Below are 27,286 nucleotides of genomic sequence, written 5' to 3' on the forward strand. Positions count from 1 at the left end.
TACCCAGAAAGCTCTACGGCGGCGACGCCCCGGGTCGGTTTGCCCCCGAAGACGGTGACCTGAGTAAGGTAGAAGGCGGGGGTGGGCCAATAGCAAGCCAGGGCAGGGCGGCCCCGGGGCTCGCGGCCAATAGGAGGGCGCCGGGAGCGCCGGCGGGGCGGGCGGCGGGTGCCGGGCGGGGCAGGGCGGAAGTGGGGCGGTGGCGCGGCCCCGCCGGTGCGTGAGCTGCGCCCCGGGGCCCCGCGCGTGTGGGGGCTGGGGCTGAGCGCAGCGCCAGAGGAGGCTGCTCCGGGAGCAGGCAGCGGGGCGGGGTGTGCCAGCGGCAGGGGGTAGTGCTGGGAGGGAGCCCGGCGTGTAGCCGGGCGGCAAAAGAGCAGCTCAAGGTAGGGGCGTTGTGAGAGCAGCGGCTTGCGCGTGTGTTAAGGGCCTTTCTCCTGTCCCTGCAGGTCTGGGAGCAGCACGGACTCCAGCTGTCCCGGGATGGCTGCTGCGGTGCCTCCCGATGCGCTGGGTCGGCGGGTCTCCTGTGGCACCGACTATGGGACTGTGCGCTATGTGGGCAGCGTGTCTCGTACAGCAGGTAAGCGCCACAAAAGTAATAATCTTCACATTTTATGGTTGTTCTCGAGGTTCTGCTCGTGTTCTTCTTAATTAAATAACCCAAATATTGCCAAGTAGAGCGAGGCAATTTACAATTTGATTTTTCCTCATTGTTCTTGTGTTAATATGTCAATTTCTAATCTATGTGGGTTTTGGGGTTTTTTTTAAGAAGTCAGAGTTGTCAAAAGGAGTGTAAGAAGTACTTTACAGTCTTTTCCTTGATCTCTCTGCTGGCATAGTCAGGGAGGGTAAGAGGCAGCAGCAGCAGATCACCAGACCAAGTACTCCTTCGATAACATACTGTACTGGGTTTGTGTGACAAGGTTCTGATAGCAGCAAGGGCTACAGTGGTGGCATCTGTGAGAAGATGGCAGAAGCTTTCTTTATGTCCAACAGAGCCAATGCCAACAGGCTCCAGGACAGACCTGCTGCTGGCCAAGGCTGAGCCCATCAGCAATGGTAGTTACACCTCAGTGAAACCATCTTTAAGAAGGGGAAGGAATAGAGACTTATTGTACAGAAGTAACTGTGGCCAGAGAAGAGCTGAGTGAGAATATGTGAGAGGAACAGCCCTGCAGACACCAACATCAGTAAAGAAGGAGGGGAAAGAGCTCCACACTCCAGAGAGGAGATTCCCCTGCAGACCTACTGAGACAGGCTGTTTCCTGGCAGCCCATGGGGATCAATAGGGGTGCAGAGATCCACCTGCAGCCCATGGAGGAGTCACACAGGTAGATGCCTGAAAGGAAGTGGTGACCCTAGGGGAAGCCCACACCAGAGCAGGCCCCTGATAGGTCTTGTGACCCTGTGGGGAACTCACGCTGGAGCAGCCTTTTCCTGAAGGACTATACCCCATGAAAAAAGGGTTCCACACTGGAGCAGTTCCAAAGGAAGTATACTGTAGCCCATAGGGAGGATTTACGTTGAACAAGTCTATGGAGGACTGTCTTCTATGGGAGAAACCCCACACTGGAGCACAGGAAGGACTCTTCTCTTTGAGGAGGAAGCAGCAGAAGTAAGGTGTGATGAACTGACTGTAACCCCCATTCTCCATCTCCCTGCACCACTGGTGGGGAGGAGGTAGAGCCCAGGAAAGAGTGAGAGCTTGGGTGGGGGTATTTTTAAGATTTTTTTTACTTCTTTTTATTCTACTTTGATTTTGATTGGTAATAAATTCAATTACTTTCCCCATGTCAAATCTGTTTTGCCCATGACAGTAATTAATTAGTGAGTCATCTCTACCTGTCCTAACCTCAACTTTTGTTATATTTTTTCTCCCCTCTCCAGTTGAGGAGGGGAGTGACAGAGTGGCTTTGGGTGGGCACCTGATATCTAGCCAGGGTCAACCCACTATAGATATTCAAACTTACGGAAAGATTGCTGGTGCTTGGAAGAAGACTAGCCCTGCACACAGTTCTAGAAGAGGCAAGAAGGATAACCAGGAACTGTAGACTAATTAGCCTCACTTCAGTTTCTGGAAAAATCTGTAGCATGTTTCCTTGGAATCCATTTCCAAGCCTGTGAAGGACAATAGTAGTTGGGAGTATTTGGTACTTGTAAATAAGAACAAATTGTGCTTCACAAGTGTAATTACTTTCTATGATGATATGACTGTGAATGTGGATAAAGGGAGAACAAAGGATGTAATATTCCTTGACTTTAATAAGTCTTTTAATAGTGTCTCCATAAAGAATCTTATTTGGAAGCTGAAGAAATACAAGATAGGTGAATGGACTGTTAAATGAGTTGAAAGTTGTCAAGTAGAAATGTAATTAGTTGATATCAGGTCACGAGTGAGTACTACAAAAGTAAATGCTGGGGTCTGTATTGTTTCACATATTTGCCAGTGACTTGAGTGAGGAACAGTGTTCACCCTCAAATGGCTGCTGCGATACAAGTTAGAATTGCAATCCAGATCAAGCTTTATGAACTTTAGGTTTGAATCCAAAAGATTCTAGAAGGATAAATTTCCACATCTAGTATAGGCCAGGAAGTACTAGTAACTCAGAGTCTGTTGTAAAGGACTTGGGAATTAAGTTGGATACTGTTATGAATATGAGCCAGCAGTGGTCTCGTGTAACAAGCAAAGATACATGTTGCACTAGGTTACTTTAGAGTGAAGTGATGAACATGGCCGGCAAGTTAAAGGAAGTTGTGATCCCTCTCTGGGGGCAGGGGGTCTTAACAAGGTTACACTTGGAGTAATGTATCTGGCGTGGGACCATTTCAGTTCAAGAGGGATGCCAATGAACTTGAGAGGATCTCAAAGATCTGCTCCTCTCTTGAGGAGTCTTGGAGGACTGCCAGAGTGATTAAGGGCACAGACCATACATGTGTTGTGAAGACGTTGAGGCATCTGGGCTTGGTTAATGTGGTGAAGAGAAAAAAAAGTGACATCCAATGGCTTCCTGCAGCTGTTTGACAGGTGGTTACAATGATGGCAGAGCCTAGCTCTTCTTACTAGTACTAGATTATGTAATAAAGGACAACAGCCACAGCAGGAAAATCTTTTCCATTACAGAAGTGATGCAGCACTGGAATATGCTTGCCAGATGTCTTGGAATCTTTCACTCCTTGGAAATTTTCAAGGTCTGGCTAGGTAACAGATTACCTGACTGACTGGTTTTAGTGCTGGTGATAATCTCCTGCTTTGAGGGAGAAGATCAGGCTAGGTGAACTGCAGAGGTTCTTTCCAGCCGTGATTTCTATGTATATAATGCCCTAAATTTGAAAACGTATCTACCATTTTTTTCCAGGAATTTGGCTGGGCGTGGAATGGGATGATCCTCAGAGGGGAAAGCATGATGGCAGCTATGAAGGAACACAGTATTTTAAGTGCAGGTGAGTTGATTCACAGCATTGGCATGTCATGCGTGGTGATGGAATGGTCATGGGAAAAGGCCCTTTGGCGATTTTTAGGGCAAACCCTTCTGTTATCAGTTGGCCAGTATTAAAAAGATTTCTGATTTTAAAAAGAATTCTGAGTACTCTGACTAGCTAATCTGTAGAGGCTCTTGCATTGATATCAATCCAGTTACAGGTACTGGAATATAGTAAATCCTTAGAAAATGCAAGTCATGTTTTCAGAGGTATGTTATAAAATGAGACTTTTGGATGTTAGTAGTATTACCGTTAGTAGGTTTTAGACCCTTTAGTTAGGAAATCAATAGTTTCTACTGATCTTCATTAGGTAATTCTGAACTGAAATATTGGTCCGTATTTAACTGTCTCAAATACAGTTTATATTTGAATTTAAGATGGCTTGCATGTATCTTGTTAAGGGAAAATACCAATTTCCTGTTAATGATTTGGGTTATATTTGTATCACTAAGGAATCATTGAATATGTTCACTGTATTTAGTACATGCAAAACATGGTGCAGCTGTGTGGGGTTTTTAAGTATACGCATGCATTACTTCTAAGTGTAAAGATTTGAGCACTTAACATGTTTGAAACTGCAGAATACAGGACCCCAGGGTGGATATTAACTGCAGCAAGTTGTTGATTTCTATGCCAGGAGACATGCAACAGCTAAAAGTTTGTAAGTTAAATAGTAACTGGATGAATTAATAGAAGAAAGTCATCAACAGCTCTTAATTACTGCAGACTGCTAGCTCAGTAAGTTCCTGAGCATTGATGTGGTGAAGGAGGAGAGAACAAAATCTACTCTTTAGAAAAATAAGTAAAGAAGAAAACGCTCCCCTGTGGGGACTGGATATTTTTTCCCTTGTATCTAATAATAATAGAACAAGGCTTGAGGAGGCTAAACTCATTTAATACAAGAAAAAAATTCAACATTGTTGGATTTTTTGTTTCAGCTAAAGAATTGGAAATGATGGTTTTAGAGCAACCATGTCTCTTAAATTAATATATTAGTGGAAGTTGCTTCCTAAATGCTTTGAATGTAATTGAAACAGTTTCCAAGTTGAAGCTAGCTATGTTCTGCTGTAGGAGAAAAAGATAGAAATAATTGGCTGACCATTCCAAATCTCTCTGGACAGAAAAAGCAACTGAACACTTCATGAATGTTTTTCAGAAACTTGACTGCTTTACATTTGTGTGTATATGATATTTACATACATGTGTATAGACTCTTGGGTTTTTAGCAACCACTAGTGTGCTTCTAGAAGATGAGATCTCAGATAGTAATCTCAATTATTGATATAAAAATCAATGTTTTGAGTGAAGCTCAATACCCATAACAAATGTAAATGTTTTGGTCTTTAAACATGTCATTCTTACAATACCCGTTCTTTGTACTCAGCTTTTTTCCAATCAGAAAAGGTCCTTCTGGAGTCTAAGAGAATACACAGTTCTAGCAGTCCACCATGACACACAGACATAAATTCCTGTGCTCAGGCAGATTTGTAGTTCTTGTACTGACTGTGAAGATGTAGGCAAACTTAAGTAAAAATAGTTACCTTATTTTAGCAAAAAAGAATGCTAAAAAACAAAACCCTCCCACAACTTAAAACATCACCTCTTTACTACTACTGATTAGGAGGGAGTAATGTTTCTTTGTAGATGTATATACACATTTTAAAAATATATATATATACTTTTCACCTTACACCTTATCATGAGTATCCTTTGCCTACTTTGCTCCCTTCTTGAATTCTGATAAGCAGAAGCTGCTGATCAAGTAGGTTGTACTGTAAACAAATGCAATGAAAGAACATTTTAGAATTATTTTTAAGGCAATTTGGAAACTAACTGCTTTAAAAAATGCATCCTTCAGAGTGACATTTGAAAATAAGATCATAAGAGCAAAATAAAGCTGATTTTGAGATTCTCATTACCAGAGAATCTTCTTTTTAGTCCTTACTTGGAACAGTAGGTCTGCTTACAGCTCTGTGTGATCTCTATAGTAAGTTTTTTGAAAACATGACCTAAACTTTTATGCTTCATGGCAGTAAGTTTATCTGGATCATATATTGTGTGGTGATAATTGAACTTCTTAAGAATATGAATACCAAGGAACAAAACAGCCATACTTCAAATTATGCTGACATCATGAGCCATGTTCATCAACCCTGTATCAGCTAGAAATGGCAATGCACAATCTAGTGGTATTTTTGTGGGGTTTTTTTTCCCGTGGTAATAGGATCTTGTTTCTTAATAACTGAGGAAGCTACTATTTTTGCTGTCAGTAGTGTATAATGTAATTAAATTATACTCTACAGTCCTTCAAGAGAAATGAGGAGTAATCAAGCCTTAAAACAGTGTTAAAATTTGTATACACCTTTTGAAACATGAATATACTTTCCAATAGGTTCTTGTCCCACAGGCCCATTCACACAGTTGTATGCAGGTGCTCCCCTGGGAAATGCGGGTTACAAGCACACCCCTCCTCCCCTGGGAATGCCAGTGCCTTAGCCCCACACAATTCCTGAAGGATGCATGGATGCTCCAGCTGCTGCATCCTTGCACTGCTTCCTGCAATTTGTTAATGCACCTGCTGGTAGAGAGCACCTCCGAGGCCACACGAGCACGCTGAGATGTGGGGCACGTGTTGCTCCTCACGATGTCTGTCCTTGCTGGGCCCAGGCTCACCTCGGCATCTGACCATGAGGCAGCTCTGTGTGGTGTAGGCAGAGATGTGCTGCTGCTGGGGTAACTTTTGACAGCATCAAGCCAGGTTTTGACTGCTGCTCTGGTGTACCTCTTCTTTCTCCCCACAGTTACAGATGTTCTATAACTGTTCTGTTCTGTTCAGGCTTCTTTTATGCTTCCTGTCAAGTGGAGTGTCCCCCCCTGCCCCTATTAATCTGACAGAAGGGTCATCTTCCTCATTAGCCCTCCTGCTCAGTCAGTTTTGGGTATTCCAGTCACTCAGAGCATTTACATAGGCACTGCTATTTTAGCAGCTGGTTTTATCCCTGCTGTTTTGCTGGGAAAGATGTGTGGATCCTCCAGCAGTAAGCGGACATACTTCCCTGCTTGTATCACAAGATAGGCATAACATTCTGCTGTTATCACAGCAATTACACACATTTAATCACACATTTAGGGTACTTTTAGTTATAGTTCTTTCTCTGCTAGAGAATATTTTGTTCTTCCCAGATCACTTTCTAGAGGAATCCTGATATTTCAATAGATCTTGTAGAAGTCTTGACCATATTGAAATTTAATCCCTTTTCACAGGTTTGAGTTTCACAGCAGGCCGGAGAAATGGAAGAAAGTAAAGTAAAGCTTGTTTCTGTGATGTTTTCAGCCTGCCAGAATTGCAGTTGCTGCCCCGATCTTTGTGGTGTTTTTTTCCCCCTTTATGTTATTAAGTTTTCTTCTGATGGGAACTTGGACTTTTGTGTATTTGTGTAGTCCTGAAATGCTGAGTCATCCATGGCACCAGTTTTTTCCTCTTCATTGAATTTTATAATTTGTGTATAGACAGCAGTTGTGACCAATTGTATGTTACTGTTTTGGAATTTTATTTTCCTGCCCAAAAGAATCATAGAACTGTTTAGCTTGGGAAAGACCTTTAAGATCATTAAGTCCATCAACTTAGCACCACCACCATGTTCACCATTAAACCATGTCCTCAAGTGCTATGACCACATGTTTTTTGAACACTTCCAGGGATGATGACTCCACCACTTTCCTGGGCAGTCTGTTCCAATGCTTTACAACCTCTTCTGGGAAGAAAATTTTCCTAATATCTTTCTAAACCTCCCCTGGTGCAACTTGAGGCCATTTCGTCTCATCCTGTCACATGTTACCTGGGAGAAAAGACCAACCCCCACCTGGCTATAGCTTCTCTCAGGTTGGTGTAGAAAGTGAAAAAATCCTGCCTGAGCCTCCTTTTCTCCAAGCTAAACATCCTCAGCTACCTCAGTCATTCCTCATAGTACTTGTGCTCCAGACCCTTCACCTGTTTCACTGCTCTTCTCTGGACTTGCTCCAGCACATCAGTGTCCTTGCTGTAATGAGGAGCCCAGAACTGAACACAACATTTAAAGTGTGGCCTCCTTGTGCTGAGCACAAGGGGGACAATCACTGCCCTAGTTCTGCATGGGGATGTTGTGACCCCAGTGCAGGATGCAGCACTTTGCCTTGTTGAACTTCATTCAATTGGTCTTGGACCATCAATCCAGCTGGACAGGGATCTGTCCAGATCCCTCTGCAGAACCTTCCTGCCTTCCAGCAGGTCAACACTCTCACCCTGCTCTGCGTCATCTATGAACTTGCTGAGGGTGCACTGGATGCCCTTGTCCAGGTCATTGATGAAGATGTTAAACAGAACTGGTCCCAGCGCTGAGCCTTGGGGAACTCCACTGGTTATGAGCCGCCAGCTGGATGTGACTCCATTCACCACCACTCTCACAGCCATGCAGCCAGTCTTCTACTCAGCAAAGAGTACACCCATCCACACACATCACAGGAAGCCACTTTTTTCAGGAGAGTGCTCTGGGAAACAGAGTTTAAGCTTTACTAAAATCTAGGTAGACAACATCCACGGCTCTTTCTTCATCCATTAAGCAGGCCCCCTGGTCACAGGAGTAGGTCAGGTTGGTCAAGCAGGAGCTGTCTTTCATAAAATCATGCTGGCTGGGCCTGCTCCCTTGGTTGTCAGGGATGCATGATGGCATTCAAGATGATCTGCTCCATGAAAGATTTGCTTATATTAGATTAGGCTATTTTTTCTTCAGGGATGACAGATTTACCTCTGGGAATATCTACCTACAGCACAAACTCTTCAAATACAGGAGAAATGTCAATATCATTTTAGTGTCCATGAAAAAAAAGTGATTTCCATTTTGCAAAGGCAGAATGCATTCTTAAGATTCCTGAGAGGGTTTCAGTTAGGAAGTTTTGTTCATCAGAAACTCATGCTCTTTGCTGCCAATAGAACTGTGTTGAAACAAAAGGTTGTCCCTAACCACTGCTCTAACATGTGCTGTGCACCAGCAGTACCTTAAGATAGCATCTAAAACCTCAGATGTCTTTCTTGCCTTCTTTTGTGGAAGCTCAGAGTCAAGTTTCATGTCTGTTTAGCTAAGGTAAACTTTCAAGAACTTGATGTACTTGCTTGTGTTTGCAAAGCTTCTTCTGTTCAGTCAGGAATTTGATACACCATGGCAGGTTAGTGCTAGGTGTCATTGATAAGCATTATTTGGTGCCATGGCCTGTTCTAAAACTTGAAGGATTTTCTTTACTGCAGTGTGTAGATTCTTCTAATGGAAGTTTTGTCTGTTGAACGCTTTCCCCTAGAAGGAAGAGATCTGTTCAGGGCCTATGTAGAAAAGACGTGCATGGGTTCAAACAGCTCCATTTTATGACACCTTATGAGCCTTGTAGTGCATTTACTCCAGTCATGATGATAATTGCCTGGAGTTGATCATTGCAAACAGACGGTACTGGACAAAGAAGCCCTTTGATCCATGTTTGCTGCCAAGGCTGATAAAGCTGACCTCTCTCTCTGTGGCTCAGAAGCTTCTGCAGTCAGACAGCTCAAGTGTGTAACTGTTGTGATTTGTGTACTCCTGCATTATTCTTCAGTACTTTCAGAGAAGTGTGTGTGTGTGATATTTCCCTAGCATATGAAGAGCCATTGTGTACCTGTAATGATGAGCACTGCCATGACTTTGTTTTACATCAGCAAAGAATGATGCCAAATTTCCTCCTTAATCAGTGGAAGCTGACGGCTAATCTAAATTGTAATGAATGTCCTTGAAGTGCCCTGGGCATGCCAGCAGATGGGTTGTATGCTTCAGGCTACTGAATCATGAATAGGAAGTGTCCTACAAGATGACTTTTGAGATTGGGGTCAACCTCTCTATTCTAAAAGTCAGTAGGAAATGTCAGTATTAACTAGAGCCAGCCGCTTGCCAGAGCCCCACTTGGACATATTCCACATTTTCTGCTTTTACCACTTTATTTCCACACAGTGTTTTGTTCTGCTGCAAGACAATTTCCATACATGAGAACAAAATCCTTATTCTCAGACTTCTGGGTGTTCAGCTTAAGTCAGGTTGATTAGAACCCATAGGTTCTTCCATCTCATGATATGCATGCTGGATGACTCTTTGGATTAGGATTTATCTGTTTAGTTCCCATTTATGGAGACTGGTGGCTAATAGGTGTGTTTTTGCATTAGTCCAGGTGCCGTACATGATTTGTTTGCTATGTACATACAGCTTGTACAGTTCATATGCCCTAGTAGGAAATTTAATACAGGCAGTGTGTTTTAGGGAAAATGAGTTACAGTGACCTCTCTCCTTGAATACACAGTAATTTTGCCTGAAAGTAGGTTCCTATTGCACTTTCCTTTCCTGTCCTTTGTGGCAGTTCCTGAAAAAGTAGATCAAATAAATAGACTGGAACTGAAAAAGAAGTTTAGGCTGTGGAATTGATTTAAATATACATTAGGTAACTCATATTAGCATGCAGAGTAATGGGAAATGATAGCAACAGGAGAGAGAAAACCTATGATCTTGTGATCAAGACAAAAAGAGAAGGGTCTTGAGAGATAAATACACTAACATTTTCCTGTAGCTTTAAATGTCAAGGGGCAAGGTAGTTCCTCTGCTTTTTTTTTTTTTTTTTCCTAAGGAAAGAACTGTTTCCTGCACAGAAAATGAGGAAGGAGATGCCAGTAGAAGTGGTGACCTGAGGGGACAGAAATGGGCTTAGGAATGGATATGGTGATGGAGAGGCTCAAAGGTCTTGGCTATGCCAGCTCTAAATGGTATGACAGGAGGGATGCAGATGTGAGGTTCTAGATTAGCTCTGGCCAGAGGGTTGAGGACAGCAGAACTATTGAGTGCAGGGGCATGGTGATGACAAAATGGGGAGAATCGAGGTGATAGGAAATTGGACAGTTGTTAGAATAAACTTACAGCAGGACCTAGTGTGAATTACAGATAGACAGGAGAACAAGGATTTTTTTTCAGAGCCCCAGGTAGAATCCTGTACTATCTGCCAGATGTGAAGTTGTTTGACTTAATTAAATGCAGAAGCGATACATTTGCAGGCAAGAGATGTTCTAGTTCAGGTCATAAAAAGGCAATCTACTGTTTTAAGAAGAGGTATTAAGAAAGAATCACATCATTTTTATGTTTGAGGAAGTTCAATATTTAAATCAATCAAGTGCTTGCAAGCTATGAAGAATTTAAAAGGAATGGGAGAAAAGACTGGATTAAAAATGTATTGAAAATGCTTATCAAACATGAAAAGTACATACCAGGTTGACATTGTTTAAGAGTTTACTGTTCTGCTTCTTTGCAATCATTGCACTCTAAACTTAGTCACTACAAAGCTAGACTGAAAATATTTTGAAAGTAAATAGTATCTAGTTTCTACTTAGGTCCTTCTTTAGGATATGAGAGTAGAAACATTAATGAATGAAATTGGCACAGGAAATTTCCAGCACTGATTTTTTAGCAAAAATGCGAATGTATGGTGCCCAAGCTATTCCATCTACTTGTAATAGGTCCATAGGATTCAGGGCCTTTAGTTACTGGCTTTTTCTATGAGAATTTTGAACTTTGTAGCATTGGTGGTTTATATTATGGTTTGCTAATTAGCTACGTGATGCTTACATGCTGTTTTGAGAAGTTTTATTTATGTAAGTGGTATCTTCCTCTTGGGTTCTTTCCTACCAAAGCCTGTCATCTTCTCAGCTTGATGGCACACAGGTAATCATAGCTTCCAACTTTCTTCCTGCTGTTTTCTGGCTGATGCTCCTATCAGATCCTGATCTGCTTGGTGATACCATTCCTATAACTTTTTTCTGCTAGTTCACCCTGGATACTGTGTTTCCTCACTAACTTTGATAGAAAATGTCAAAGCAATTGCATGGCAAGAAACTGTCAAGGAACAAAGTGTTTTCAGTGCTCAAGAAAAAACAAGAAACTTCATAGGACTGTGTTGAACATACATTATTAGTGGGATATTTCTGTTGAATATTCAAAATTGTTAGTAAGTTGGTATCAGGATTTTTGAAAGTTTGAGTTTGTGTAAGCGTTCTGAGTGCTACAATTTGTATGTTGTGCCATTTGTGTGAATTGAAGGACAAGGTTGCTTTCTCTTAGAATTACAAGTGAATTATGCAAGATAAATACAATGTAGCAATCACTATTCTGAGTATTCCTTAGGCTTTGGTAAGACTCCAGGCACATTTATTGTATGATTTAGGTTACTTTGTGTCTATCCGTAGGTAGAACCTTCTTTTTCTGGAGAACCTGAGTTCGTAATGAGTTTGGAAATAACAGAGCAGTTATTTTTAATAATGGCACTGACACTGTAATTTTGATGTGTAAGTACATTTTGGAGAGCTAGTGCTCCAGTTGTCATGGTATCTCACAATGTGAACTTGTATCAAGTACTATCAAAGATACTTTGAAAGTCTTACTTGGCTTGCTGGGAGCAGCGATGTTTACAATTAGCCTGTAGAATTGCCTTTTCACTGCTTTGGTTCTCAGTATTTTTTTTAAGGTAGTAATTAATTAGTCATTGTTATGATAATGTTTCATATTTCAACTTTTCCTGGCTGCTCTGTTCTAGGCATCCTAAAGGAGGATCATTCATCCGGCCAAACAAGGCAAATTTTGGAGTAGATTTTCTTACTGCAGTAAAGGATCGGTATGGATTGAATGATAAGCAAGATGTTCAGTATGGGACAGGGAATACAGTAGTATTTGGAACAAAGACTGTGGAATTTGTTGGCATGGATTCTGTTGCAGAACAGCAAAGGCAAGTGTAATATATGAAAATCTAAGATACATTATTAGTGATTGATTAGTCAGGTAGTATTTCAACTGTAAGGAATGTGCATATAAAATTGTTACATGTCTAAAAGCAAGCCAGACTGCACTATGGTGGAAGAGACAGGAAATCTTCCGATTGTGGCTTCGTAATTCACAGGTTTTACAAATAGGAACTGGGATTATGTCATGTTTGAGTGCTCACAATCCTCATTCTGGTTTCATAAAGTAGCAGGTGATGATATCCAGTGAGAAATGAGAGACAAATTATCATGGTATTGGCAGTCATTATACACATGCATGGTCTTTCTTAAATAGGGGTATTTTTATGTTTTCTTAATAGCGTACAGGTTTTTTTAATCTTTTTTTACTCATATCACTAATGACTTTGTAACCAAGAGCAGAAAAGCACAAAGCCACTGTACTGCTAGTGAAGAAGTTTTTCAATCAGTTCATGTCATGTTCACGTACCTGGAAGGGTAAGAAAGGAACTAACTTAATGATGTGTAATAAATTGCAGTTCTAATGGCCTCCGGCAGTAGGGATGTATTAGTTCAGTAGGTGGCAGTCTCCTTCTGAGCTGATATTCCACAACTATTCTCCTTATCTCCCAGAACGTACTAAGCACTCAAAAATACTTTTGATAAGTGATACAAAGAATGCCCAAATAACTCTGAACCTCTTGCAAAAAGTGTTGCAAGAAACCTTTTTAACTTGGAACCTCTAATTAAATTCCAATAAAGCTATATTTAATCTGTTTTATCACTCTTTATTTCAGTTGGATGAGGGTTTTTTGGGGGGGTGTAGGAACTGTAGTTCAACCAGACTTAATTTGTACTAGTGATGTAAAGGCAAAAAATAGAGATGTGTCTGTTTTCGAGTGCGAATAACACTGCAGTGTAGTAATCTGCACATTTCTAATTCCAAAGGAGAGATATACGTGAAAAGGATGTTATGTAGTTGTAACAACCAGGCATTTACGTAACATTCTTATTTCTGCTTGAAGATTACTTAACAAAATGTTCTTTCTTGTGTAGACAACTGAACAAACTGGTGGATATCTCGGTGCGTGAGTGTGCAGTGAGCCAGGCTGGTCAGGAAGAGGAAACCAGCAGAACGTGTGCCAGTATCCTTTTTTGCCATATTACATGATACCACAAATAAAGTACATACTTTAGCATTCCAAGTGTTCACTTCAATGAATGATACTTGTATCCTTTTATTAAAAAAAAAAAAAAAAATTAAAACTGAAGTTTATATTTAGAAGTTTAATGCAATGTTAAGAAGTTAAAAAGCCAGGCGCCCACAGTTCTTGAGAGGAAATACAAATTGTGGATAAAAATAGAAGTATAGTCATAGGTTGCTCCTGTGACTGCAGTTTCAGAAGACTCCAGCAGTGGGTTTTTTAAAAATTCTCTAGAATAGACAACCCTGTAGAAATAGAACTGATACATTCTGTAGACACCAGAGGTTTCCAATATGTAACAAATAATGTGTTTAGTACACTGCATGTAGTGGTAATGTTACAAGACTACAAAGCAGTTATTATTCATTAATTTATAAGGACTTGTAAGAGTTCCTGTCAGTATAAAAATTAATCCATTTGAGGATTTGTATAGTTAAGCCCTTTTATAAAACTGTAAGCCATTTCCATATCACAAATCAAAATAAAATTTGCTGTAACTGAGCAGTAACATCCCTTAGTATAATCTATTTCTTTTTGATTCAAAATCAAACCCTAATTCTAATTCTGAAAAAAAGAAATTCAATTTTGAGATAAGTTTCTTCTTCTTAACAAGAAATTTCAGACATGAGGCATATAAACCTATCAAAAAATCTGATATCATCTTGGGAGACAGTAGTAGCTATTGCTTCTCAAGTTAAAAATCTGGAAACACTTAATGTCAGGTATAAATATTCATATTGGGTTTCTCTTCCTTTGGGGTAGGGGCAAAACCCAAGAGGATCAGGGTTCAGCTTTCTAAATGTAACTGGATACAAGAAGACTCATTCTAATGGGAGTTAAGTTTTTAAACACTTCTTTTGGTTTTTTTAAATCTTGTTCTTTATAAACTCCTGTGTGGGCTATATTTTTCTGACATCTGTATTCAGGAAAAGACTAGAACCCTAGGAGTTCAGCTTCTGTGTAAAACTAAGTTCTGAAGAACATTTTCTTCCAAGTTTTAAAACTCTGTGTTTTATTTTTGTTGATACATTCTGGCTGCTCAGGCAGGTCTGTACTTAGGAGCCCCCTTTTGTTTAACCAACCGTGTCTTGACACTAAACTTAATTAACCATAATGTTTTAACCAAGCCATAATTATCCCAAAACCTAGTCTATTTCTGTCCTAAAATGATGCTGGTAAGAAACTGATAAGATCATGGTGATAGATCTTGGGAAAATCTCTTGTACAACGATGACATTGGAAAAAGAAGGAGGATGTTGTTAAATAAAGCAGCAATTCTATCGAAACAAGAAAATTCACAAAATAGTTTCAAAATAAAGAACATTTCTAGGAGACACCTATCCACTGTAACTGGCACATGCCACAGTAATTTTCTGTGTGAAATATCACAATGGATTAGGTAGCAGCCTAAATCACCAGGGTTTTTATTTATTCTTATCATTAATGTGACAAAAATGTATTTTTAAAACAGTTGAAGGTGTTCCATTTTCTTCAATATTTAGCACTGAACAGCTGTTTGCAACCTGGGTGCTATTTGTAAATCTATCTTTGCCTAGAGCATATAATGATTTATTGTTATCAGCGTGCATGAGAATACAGAGGATTTATTTTAATTCACCCAGAATAATTTTTTCAGTTTTTCATTGTTAAGAAGTGTACTCTAGACTGAAGGGGTTTCAGAAGTTATTAGTGAAAAAAATGGAAAACAAAATGAGATTGGTGCAGGAATCTGATGCTTCTAACTACAAACTGACATAGTCTGAATCAGTTTTTTTGTTGGTTTGACCTTCTGTTTGCTTTAAAAAATAAAGAAGGTAAATCTGTTACTGATTTTCTTTTTGTGCATGGAATGTTGGAAGAAGAATAAAAGTGGTTAACCATCCACCAGCTCTCTATGTGGAAATTTTACCCATAATTATGTAACTATAAACTACATTGACAGATTTTTATGAGAATATGCAGGTATATTAGGCCTTAGGAAAGAAATAAAAACTTCTCTTTTGGGGTGAATAATGAAAACTGATTTGAAGACTGCAGATTTGAGAATCTTTATCATTTCTTCTTTGTGGTGATACTTAACTACTGAGAGTGGATTTTACATACCTTTGTTTTACTGAGGTCTGGATAGTCATATAGGCTCTTCATTTTCAGTCAGCACTAAAGAGTTTAAGCCCAAGCTCTGGCTTTGTTTCATTTAATATTAATGAAAATCATTCTTTTAATGTTCAAAATTTAGTGAAAGAGAAAGAAGCCACAGATTAATAAATACGCATTCTCAAATAAATATACATTCCTAAAGCAGGAAAGTAAATTAGGAAAGAATATGTTTGAATATAACTAGAAATACATTTTATTATATTTTAAAATATGTGACATCTTGGCAGTGATTTTAATTTTGGGGAAGTGTAATTTTTTTTTCCTTTAATATGTAATTCCAAATTAATGACTTAAATAAATGTGATTATTCATCATGCGAATAATTATTCTTTTTGCACAGTGAAAACAAAATGAGATTTCCATCTACATCAACTTTTATATCCAGTGGATTTTCAAACTTGAAGATTCTGGCACTTAATCAAACTGGAATAACATGGACAGAGGTAATAACCTTTCCTGATTTTCAAAAAAATTTAATATCATGAGGTTTCTGAGGCAAGGAAAGCACAATAAACATTTGTGCACGATATTGTTCTTCTGAAATCAAATCATCCTTTGAAAAGATGCTGTGGGGTAACTATTAGTAGCATATTAACTAATGTACGTCCTTCATAATAAAGGAAGTAATTATTGGCATTGGAGTCTAATAAGAAACATTTTACTTCATCTACATCTGTAAGTTGCTAAATCAAAATAAAGCAGTCGGAGTATAATATAGCTTTGTGTCCCCAAATTTGTCTAAGTGAACACTTTGTGGTTCCTTGTAGCTGTTGAAGATTTACTTGTACTTTTATGCATGCAATAGAACAAATGCAAATGGAAAGAAAATACTTCCTTACAATGAGAAATTCTTGTTTTGGCATCACTTTGCATCAGCAGGAGACTGGATTAGTATCTTTGACCATATTGATGGTTCTTGAACTACATGATGCCTGGTTACTGGCAGCACAAAGCAGAGGAAAAGCAACGTTCTGACTTGTTTCAGGCACTGAAACATGCACACATTTAAATGACTCTCCCCTGCTATGACGTCTTATTAGCAATGCAGTCCTGTTGGCAACTATATTTAGCAGTGGGCCTTGTTTCAGAGATGGGGCTTAGGAAGTGCATCTCAGCAGTGTCACGTTACTTATAATGGCTTCTAAATTCCAGACTATTATTTGGATTTCTAAGGGTCAGATTTTATAGTACTGCATTGTAAAATCGCATGACTTTTCAGATTTTGGCTGCCAGCTGCCATCCAGTAAAAGAGCACTTAACAAAACCAGGGCTTGGGTAGAAAGAATCTTCTTTATCTCTTGTCTTACAGGAGGGCTAGAGGAAGGTCACTGCTGTGTTTTTGTTTAGTGTCCATTCACTGTACTCTTAAAACTGCCTGTGGGATTTATGGCAGGACAGTTGATAATCCTTCCATAGTAGCAGCAATATGAATGGTGAAGGGAATGGAAGAATTCAGTGGCTACAAACACTTCAAATGTCATCTAGTGCTCATCAGAGTAAATCTGTGCATTGTGGTGTTTAAAATGTTGGCACCTGCCAGCACCTGTCCTCCATCCCACCACGGAGTGACAGAAAGGCTGGTTGGAGCCATGGCTGCAGGCAGATTAGAGTTCTCCAGGGGTAACTAAATTGCAGTGAGAAAGCCCCAGCTTAGTCAGAGCAATTTAAAATGATGCAGCTTTTGCATTTGTTTTTGAAACTCTCCTTTAGCTGATGATTCGTCATTGGCCATAAAGACCTCTTTGGTCCCAAAATCTGTTTTATACATTTGTTCCAATTCATTCCCTGTAAGTTGGGAGACATAAGCCTGTGCTGGAAAGTGGTGTTCCGAGGCAGCCAAACAAAAGGGGAAAAATAAAGGGATGTACCTGACGTTAGTACTCTGGGAACAAACCACTTGAAAATGTCACTGCTTAAGCTCTGAGGGGAGTTACTTGAAAAGTCAACTTTTAAATAGAAAATAATAATGAATATAATCCAAGCAAGTGAGAAATACACTGATTGTCAATGAGAATATAAGCAAAATTCTTAGGAATGTTTTAATTAAAATTAAAACAATCTAATGGTGAACAGCATTTCAAAATTACTTGCTGTTATTTGTAAGAATATATGGCATTGGGATAGTTATACTTGGATTTTTTTAAATTTGTTCCTCTGTTTCGAAGTATTTTTCACAGGAGAGGGACATGCTTAACTGTTACACGATAATACAAAGTTCCACATTCACATGCCTTGAGCATCAGTTTTCAAAAAGAATTCTTTCATTGGTATATTATTTGTACATATCTAAATACTTCTGAGAATATTAGTATATAGGTAAAAGAGCTTATTACTCTATAATTGTTGATTGATTGTTCAAAACCTAACATATAACTTTCAAGGGGGAAAAATATCCTGTAAAATAACTTGGAAGTCAGCAGCCATTGGCTTAGAAATTTAATTAATGCATTTGAGTGTAATTAATTCATATTTATGGCTCCAAACCCTTTTTTCTTATTCAGCATTTAAATCATAATGTTATATTTGTCATTCTGTTTTCAAACTAAGATTTTATATTTATAATATAATCTACTATTATGCAGGGTAAAAGAAAAATCTGGGTTAGAACAGAAGTGCAGGATCATGCTTCTGACACTAGCAAGTAGCAGCAGGTAGTTGGGAAAAATTCTAGGCAAAGGGTAAGCACATGGTAAGAGCTTCTTAGAAAGTAATCTGGAATTGTGTGGCTTTGTGAGTTCAAGAGTATATACCTCTATTTAATTAATATTTCTGGAGTTTTTGTTTCATGATTTATCTAACTGTATTAAGAACCCATTTGAAAATTTTGCTATAGATATTGTTTAACATCAATTTAACCTTTTTTGGGTTCTGATATTGCTGCCTGATAATTTCATTTAGTAAGTCCCAGTGTTTTATATGAAAGTAACTGAGAACTGCTATCCTCTGTTTCATGGCTTTAATTCTTGTTTAGCTTCTTTGTGCCTTTCCCAAGTATATTCTTTGCTTCCTGGGATAAACAGACTAAAAATATAGGAACATAATGGACTTACATGGTGACAATTGTTTCTTGTTCTCATCTTTATTTCTTTGCAATAGCTCTTGCATTTCCATTCTTCTGGTTTTGAGTATCAGTGGCTACTCCTCTGGCTATTTGTTAGCTCCCCATCAGCTATCCACAATGAGGCCCCAGTCTTTCCTGAGAGCTGATTCAGTGTCAGATCTGTGAACTTTTGTTTCTGTGGAAGCTGTTTTAAGCAGTAGCCGAAAATTTAGCAATTTGAGTTTCTTAGAATTGTGCTGTGACCTATCATTTGGCAATTTTTTTGTCATTTGGTCAGCCTATTGAAAAGTCTTCAGATACTTCAGTTTTGTGCAGTTTTTCTATTCCATCCATCCATCCATCCATCCCAATGCAGGGCTATTGTGGGGGAATCTCTGTTACTGAACATGCACCTCATTTCTCTTGACTCTGCAGGTTTCTTGTCATGCTTCTTCATCACCAGTGGATAATTATTTTGGTCTGTCTTGTTGACATGGGGAAACACTATCAGATTAAAGAGATGAAATATTGGTGTCTCCTGCTCTGGCTTTGGAACAGGAAAAGTTGTTGTATCTGAGTTTGTAAGTCTTTGTGTGTTACAGATATGGCAGCAGGTTGATGTTTCATATTTTTGGGTGTGAAGCAGTTGAGCTCCAATTCATAGGCTGCCTCTTGAGGAGATCTCAGTGTTTACCCTTGGCATGGTGTCTGTTATGAATCAGTTGTGTAGAGTGCAGCTGGATGGATTCATGCAGCTGTAACGGGGAGAATGGTGCTGAGGTGAGGGGATGTTTATAGGAGAAGGGGTCAGCTATGCACAAAAGCAATTGAATTGGACTGTCCAGATCTCTGAACTCCACTTCTTGTGGCCTTTGTAACCTCCTGTAAAAACAAGCTTTAGGTGACTGCTGTGCATCTGTCTGTCTGTGTTCTTGCATCTCAAAAACTTTGAATCCCCTGGTCAGTTACAATCACATTTTGGAAAGAGTTGGGGGCTCAAAAATAATTTATTATCTACTAATTCCCTTAAAACAGGAATGTAGATGGATGAAAGAGCCCCTGTAAGTTTCCCAACCAGAGAAGGAGTAGCAGGATGAGCTCACACTTGACTCTGGAGAACACACACCAGAAAAAAGACTCAGTGAAAAGAATAATTTGCCACTCACAGGCACAAATTTGTAGAAAAGGCAATCAGTTACAGTGCTTATGAAACTCCATGTGCTAGAACTGCACAATTTTTGACCCTTTCACAATTGCATACAGAACTATTTTATGCCAGTATTTTATATCGTTTTGTAATAAGTGTTTATTTTTTAAAGTTTTGTTACCTCCTGTAAATATTGGCAAAGAAAAAACCTGTGTAAAGTAAAATAACATATTTTATGCAATTTCAGGGCATAAGATCTAAAACAAAAGTATCTTTGTTCAATTTGTAGCCCCTTTTGAATTAATTTATTTTCTTCAGAGAACTTGAAAACTTCAGGATATGTTGAATTAATGCAATTCTTGGCCTTTAGTGGGTTTATGGGCTGGCACAGTCCTATGACAGAGAAGGCTTCAAGCTCTGATAAATTAAGATATTAAAACATAATCTGTCAGACCTGATGTGTGTGTTAGCTGGTTCTGGAACTTCTGTACATATATAGAGTTTGTACAGCCATATCCTCACCTCATCATAGGGAAAACCTGGTCCCTCCAACTCACTGAATAAATTAACTCAGTTTCCAGGTCACACAGTCTCAGCTTGCGAGGGTGGCCTCAAGCCTGGGACAGTAAGTCCTGTCACTGCAGAACCCCTTTGATGTCATCTGGGCTGGTAGATCCAGGCACAGGAGAGCCATCTGGAAGAAAGGGAAGACTAGGAAATCTTTAATAATTGTTCCTCTGGTTTTGGGAGCTACAGCTTGTTCTGAACATGTTCAGAGCAAATTTGCATGAAGTATAATTTCTGAAATATTTTTTCCCATCTTTTGTTATATTAAATAAAGTTTTGCTCTTAGGTTCTTCTTTGTGCTCAAGGATGGCCAGTACTTGAAGAGTTGTACCTTTCTTCTAATAATATTACAGTTTTGGAAAGGTGAGTGACACTGATGTACCATGAAATTACTTAGTACATAAAGTGACAGTCCTGTGACATTTACATCACCACAACAGTAATTGATGCAAACTTCATGTGATGTACTTCAGAACATTTATAAATGTGCACAATTGTGTGCATGCAGTTATATACTTAGGAAAATAGTGTTTTCATTGGCCAATAACTTTAAATATTCTGTGTTTGGTTTTTTTCCCAATGTATCAGGCCTGATACTGTCCTGCAGACCCTGAAGTTGTTAGACCTTTCAGACAACCAGTTACTGGATGGAAATCAGCTGCATCTAATAGCACAGCTCCCCAGGTAGCTGTAAACAAATTTGCTGGAAATCCTTTGTCCTTGATATTCATCTCCATAATCCTTGTTGGCTGAAATATGATAGTATTGATGTTGCATGAAAGATTAATAAGATCTTGAAGCAGAGGCATTTTGCCCTCTTGAGGAGAGTAACTGCATTATTTAGTTGAGCTATTTTAATTTAATCTTACTTCAGTTGTACAATAACACATTCTTAAGCTGTGTGTTACTAGGTTTTCATTATAACTTATGAAATGAATGTGATTTACCACATTTTGCTAATTTGCAGAATTATCATCTTCCACTGTGCACTAAAATAGCCGCCATGATTTTCAATAACCACAAGCTATTTTAAAAAAATCATTTGGAAAATCACACATTTTAAATCCAGGAGTCATTCTGAAAGCTTGAAATTGTTGCACCTACTCACTGAAAATTTTATTCCCTGAGCACTGCTGAAGTCTGGGTACTGTCCGTGAGGCTGCTTTTGATTTGTCAGTGATGCTGCACCACATCAAAAGTTGCAGATCTTTATTAAGAAAAGAAAAAAAAATTAGGTTGTATTTCTTTGTAAAAAACTTCCTGTGCTACATACAGTGATCATTGTATCTATTAAATTTCAGATTAGAACAGCTAATACTTAGAAACACTGGGATATCTTCTATACACTTTCCTGATGCTGGATTTGGTATGTAAAAGAAGTAATTTATTTATAGTTTTAAAATTCTGTTTATTTAAAGTTTTCACTGTTTGCTTGTTACTCTTTTCCTAGGATGCAAGACTAAAATGTTTCCTTCGCTAAAACGCCTTGCAATAAATGACAATAAAATATCACAGGTAGGTTAGATTGTGATGGTTTCACATTTTGTAAATAAATGTATCTTTGTTTAAGAGTAACTTGAAGTTTGCTTTTTTAAACTTCCTTTGATAGTATGTGTAAGATCTGAGATAACTGTTGAACACTTTGATTAACACAGAGACATAATTTTAAAATGTAAAAACATTTCTTAATGTGTCAGTTAAACACATTTATGTTATGGCAGCTAGTCATATTCCCTGCTGCTTCATAATCCCTCTCACAGAATTCTAATGGTCTAAAATTCTGACTAATTCCTTGTTTTGGTTTGGGTTTTAATTAAATGTAATGGAGTTCTTAGCTAAATGAACAGGATCCAAGTACTTGGTTCTGATGATCAGAAGAATTTTTCCAGTCATGTTTGTTGTACAGGAAAAGTCAGTGTTACCGGGTATTGTTCTGAAATGAAGTTATGTTTTATATTTTCTCAAAAGACTCTTCCCTTCCATTTCAGTGGTCATCTATCAATGAGCTTGATAAACTGCCAAGTTTGCGGGCACTGCAGTGTAACAATAACCCCTTCACGGACACAGAGAAGAACCCAGAGACCCTGATACAGCTCATTATTGCCAAGATAAGTCAGTTGGAGTTTTTGAACAACTGTGAGGTATGTGGTATTTCAACAAATTGCATGAGTCTGGCAAGCATTAAATCACTGCCTGAGGAATTGTTTTCAGTTTCTTTTAAGATTACTGATTATTTGGGTGCAGGAAAAGTAAAGTGCCAACTAGTCCATCCCTTTGTCAGTGAGGCAGTCAGTAGGGCTACAAGACTGAGCCCACTTTGTGAGCATTGCTAACTCAGTGGGGACTTGGACAAGATGGGTCAATGGTGGTTTTTTCTCAGTGCCTGAGGTGTGTTTAAGTTGCAGGACTGTTAACAAAAACCATACTCTTAAAAAAAAGAAAACATAGAAAAAGCAGCATGGTCTGATCAGTTTCAGTGACAGCAATACCAGCATTTGCCTTCTGCAATAGGAAAATACCATTACCCAAACCAAATCAAACTTTCAGCAAATGTTTATCATAAAGAAGAGCAGAAGCAGCATCTGATCCATTGCTACAAAAATCATCCTTGCATCATCATATACAGCAAAATCTTCACTTAGATATTCATTTATGGCTCAGCAAGTACACAGATATAGGGTCTGTAAGACTCTTAATGGCTCTAAAATGTACTGAATATATGGATCAGTCAGCATTTGGAGACATGGTTTTGAAGATTCTTGGTAGCATTAAAACATACTGAACACCAAATAAGACCAAGGAGTCAGTGTCATTCATTAGATTTTGTTCTCTGGAAGTTACATAATTATATTCTGTGCCGTTCCTGTGTCAGTACAGATCCTTCCTGCTGAAAGAAGAGGAGCAGAGCTTGATTATCGCAAAATATTTGGAAAGGACTGGTTAGAAGCTGGTGGGCATTGGAACCCAGAGAAAAACAAACCAAGTGAAGAATTTCTTGCTGCCCATCCCAGATACCCAGCACTTTGTCTTAGTAAGTACAAGCACATTACCATAGCATTTCCTCACTTCTGGCATTGTGGCAGCACAGGTTTGTTCTGTTTTCAATTTCTCTTCCCTTTGGTCATTTTTCCATGTGCTGCTACAGCCTTAGGAAAGCCCATCCATTGGTAGACCTGTGTGCCAGTGGGCTTTTGCTCCTGTGGGGCAGCTGCACAGTACTGCACCCTTTGGGGCACTGCTGCCTCAGGAACTCAGGCTCCCTGCCTCGGAGATCCCAGCACCTGTGAGCATCTGCCCCACCAGTACTGCTGGGCAGGCAGTAGCTCCCTCAGCAGTGGGAATGTTAAGCAGCACCCCCATGTCCTGAATGCTGTAGCAGCTGAACAAGGATTGTGTCTGCGGCACTGCATGGTGCAGGACCTACCATGTCTGTGCCAAGGGAACTCCTGCCTGATCCTACACCACAGTGCTCTTAGGTCTTGAGTTTTAGTCTTTGAAGGGTTCTACATGCACTTCTCTTCCAACAGAATATGGAGCACCTGAAGAAGGAGAACTGAAGGGACAGCAGCCTTTGACTCTGAAAAATCAGCTCCTGAGTAAGAGGACAGAAATGGTCAAAATTGTTTCTTCTGCATTTAGAATATTTTATGAGCTTAGTGTCTCCTGGGTGTATATGGAGAACAAAACATTCAAAAGTTCCAGCTTGTAATTCTTTTCTGAACTGTATCAGTGAGTTTGACTGGAACCCTGATTCTGTGTACTCTCTCTCATTTCCCCCCTCAACCCAAACCAAATGATTTTCTCAACTGAGATTTAATGGAGAACAAAGGTAATTGATACTCCATTCTGACAGTGTGAATGGCTTCTTTACAAAGACATCTCAGGTTTTAATCTCAACAGCTGCACTGTCTTCTGATACTATCTTTTTTATAACTTCTTTAGGACAGACAAGAAAAATATGGGTAGCTTTGTTATTTGGGGCCTTCTACATATTTAATCCAGGTTACATCCTGGACTTGCAAATTCATGTTTCCCAGTTGATAGAAAAACTGAAATTTTTCACTCCATGGGCGAAATAGTATTTTAAAGCATTACATTCTAATGCATTTAGGTGGAAGACTAAACAGAACAAGGAATCTTGTTGGCTAGACATAATATAGACCTTTTTTAAGGATAAGTCTTCTAATCTCTGTAAAATAATTAGGCTAATAATGTCCTCAAGAAGTCTTTATATGGTGCTTTTGAGAGGACCAAGAGCCTGCTTTAAACTGAATAAGCAATATCCATTCTTCTGCAGGTTGTTTTTTAAAAATGAAACAGAAATTAAGCATTTTGAGGTAATACTCCTATCTTTAAGCATTAGGGAGTAACTTCTACCGTAAGTTACCAGAGATTAATAAAAACTTGGTTATTTTAATTTTTTAAAAATTAATTAATTTTTCTGGTAATGACTAAATGCTAGCTTAACTGCTCAGATGTGGGCTACATCCTAATTTTTGAGAGATCAGGCTGAGCTAAGGGAAACAACTTGTAATAAAAGCAGACTAGAAACACTGTGCCTCTGCCAGAACAGGGCTTATTGTTCTTTCACTAATGCCTCACCCTTCTTCCTTAAGCTTTGACAATTAAGTGTCCTGAGAAACCTGAACAGAAGCCAGTGGAGAAAAAGCTACCAGGTAAGAAGTCTTGGCTTATGTTCAAGCAGTTGTTTCATAGCTCCTTTTCAAATAACTATATTAAAGAATGGCAGCTGCCTCTGGCTTTGCCAGCTCCTGAAAGCTTTTCCTCTGTCATATAAAGAAATGACAAAGGCAGAAATTGTTTGAAAAAGTCATTATTTTTCTGGCCTTCATACTTACTTTCAGTCCAGCTTGAGGACTGAAAGCTGATGCTTGTCTTATGACCTCTGCTGCTGGTTTCATGATTAATGGGGCTGAGGCAATTAAAGGCCAATTAATGGGGATGAAATCTAGTGGATATGTTAACCAAGTAACCAGAATGTGAAGTCTTAAGAGGCAACCGCATAGTGTGTAAATCTAGATATTGAGGTCTAGTATCTAATACATGAAGTTAGAAATCTAGTTCTGACCTCTATCGAATTTGTCTTTTGCAGTTTTAGTGCCTGTAGTGAGACTAGAATGAACAAGACCATTCTAAATTAAGCTGATGTTTTGGAAAGATGTGTCAGAATTAAGTCTGAGAGAAAAGACATACTCAAGCTTTATTCTAAAATAAAAATCACATTTATTATCACAAGTTGCATAAAATCAGATAGATACAGCTTTTACAAAAATGTCTGATAGAAAAATATTTGTCTAAGTACAATGTGTGGTGTTACAGGAATAACTCACTATTGCTGTGCCTTTAGATAAAGCTTCAAAAGAAGTGAAAGTTCAACCAAAATACTGAGTTTATCTATTGCAAACACGGGTATCGCCTCTGGAACAAACTACATCTACTCATTCAAGCTCCATTACAAAAAATACCCCTTCCTGTAACTGACTTAATAATATAAACAGCTCTGCTGACAATGTGTTTGGGACTAATAACTCAATACCATTCCTAAGAATGTCACTAGTTCCACAGTGCCATTTGCTTACTTGTGCCGGGAAAGCCAATTCCTGGTAATGAAAACTGCAAGGAACAGTTGCCAGATGCAAGCAGTCAGAACCTGGCTGGTGTGTGTCCCAAAGGTCACTTAGTTTAGCATGTAGAAATACAAACTCCAAAAACGTGAATTATGAAGCCGTAACACTTTAATTTGGTATATGGGATCAAAGCACTTAAACCATAGTAGCACATCCTGCCCTATCCACCACAGATTAAACCATTTTCCATTTGATGGTAGCAGATATGGTTTCAGGTACCAAAGACATTATTGCAGTGTTAGAACTGAAGCAGCAATACAGCATTTCACTGTTGCTGTAATCAAGTAAAGTGAAACACTGGTACTTTGCTACAGGTCAGTGGCAGCAGCATTTTTCTAATAACTTTTCTCTCTCTTCCCTCTACAGACTCTATGACTATTCAGAAGGTCAAAGGACTCCTGTATCGCCTACTTAAAATTCCTGGTTCAGAACTGAAACTGTCCTATGAAAGTTCTAAAGTGAGTTAAAAATGGGTATTCAACAACAAAATATTTCATGCTGCTAAAGGTCAACAGCATGTTCTAAAATACTGTCTAAAGAAATTCATTTCACTTGAATAAGGCTGTCTTCATGCTGTAATGCAGGACCTAATTTCATTCCTGTAATATGACAGATTCTCCCTGACTGCAACTGCCTGATATTTGGTTTACATGAAGGGATTTCAGTTTGAGTCTGATTAGATTTTTTTTTTTTCTTTCTTATTCTAGTTGGAAGGAAAAGAAGTTGAACTAGACAATGACTTAAAGCCTTTGCAGTTTTACTCAATAGAAAGTGGAGACTGTGTGTTAGTACGGTGGTAAGAAGGGACTCTCTTGCTGGACTGAAGGAAAAGCTGACACAGGAACTGCAGAAGAGAGACAGACACACGGACAGCCTGTGCCTGAACACACATACAGGTGAATATGAGTTTCACACGTGGCACCAGAGGGCTGTACAACTGTACTTTCAGCTCCTGAACTTGATCGTCAGCCTCCATGAAAACATCTGCTCGTTTGTCTTACTGGAGAGATACCAAATAGTGCTTAAATGCTTCAATTAAATAAAGCTCAATGTAACCCTTTTGCCAAGATTTTATACTGCCTTCCCCGGCAACGGTGAGCATTTGTTTTACTGAACCGAGTACAGGGTTGAGTTGTGATCTCTTTGCTTACCAGACAAGATTAGTGCTGCGCTGAGAGGCCACTTGCTCTTTGCTTTCACCTACATCCAATGACTTTCAAGTGAACAAAACCCAGC

The 27,286-nt window shown here is 39.1% G+C and overlaps 1 protein-coding gene across 3 annotated transcripts; it reads left to right on the forward strand.

Annotated features, from left to right (window-relative positions):
• On the forward strand, window positions 1-26,906 carry TBCE (tubulin folding cofactor E). Of its 3 annotated transcripts, none has more exons than XM_082300765.1 (17): window positions 1-68; window positions 447-580; window positions 3,357-3,441; window positions 12,106-12,294; window positions 13,343-13,431; window positions 14,114-14,213; window positions 15,989-16,091; window positions 20,689-20,765; window positions 20,991-21,086; window positions 21,704-21,768; window positions 21,853-21,917; window positions 22,391-22,543; window positions 23,280-23,433; window positions 23,930-23,998; window positions 25,019-25,078; window positions 26,417-26,508; window positions 26,758-26,906. In XM_082300765.1, exons 2-17 carry the CDS (start codon window positions 481-483, stop codon window positions 26,848-26,850), a joined length of 1,590 nt encoding a protein of 529 aa, XP_082156891.1. In that variant the 5' UTR covers window positions 1-68; window positions 447-480; the 3' UTR covers window positions 26,851-26,906. The 3 variants fall into 3 exon arrangements, with proteins under 3 accessions (XP_082156891.1, XP_082156892.1, XP_082156890.1); XM_082300766.1 differs by having other exon boundaries at window positions 18-63; XM_082300764.1 differs by lacking the exon at window positions 1-68 and adding an exon at window positions 172-216.
• Window positions 26,907-27,286: the final 380 nt, after the last annotated feature.

This window comes from Coloeus monedula (genome assembly GCF_965178545.1).
Source record: "Coloeus monedula genome assembly, chromosome: 2".
NCBI lineage: Eukaryota > Metazoa > Chordata > Aves > Passeriformes > Corvidae > Coloeus > Coloeus monedula.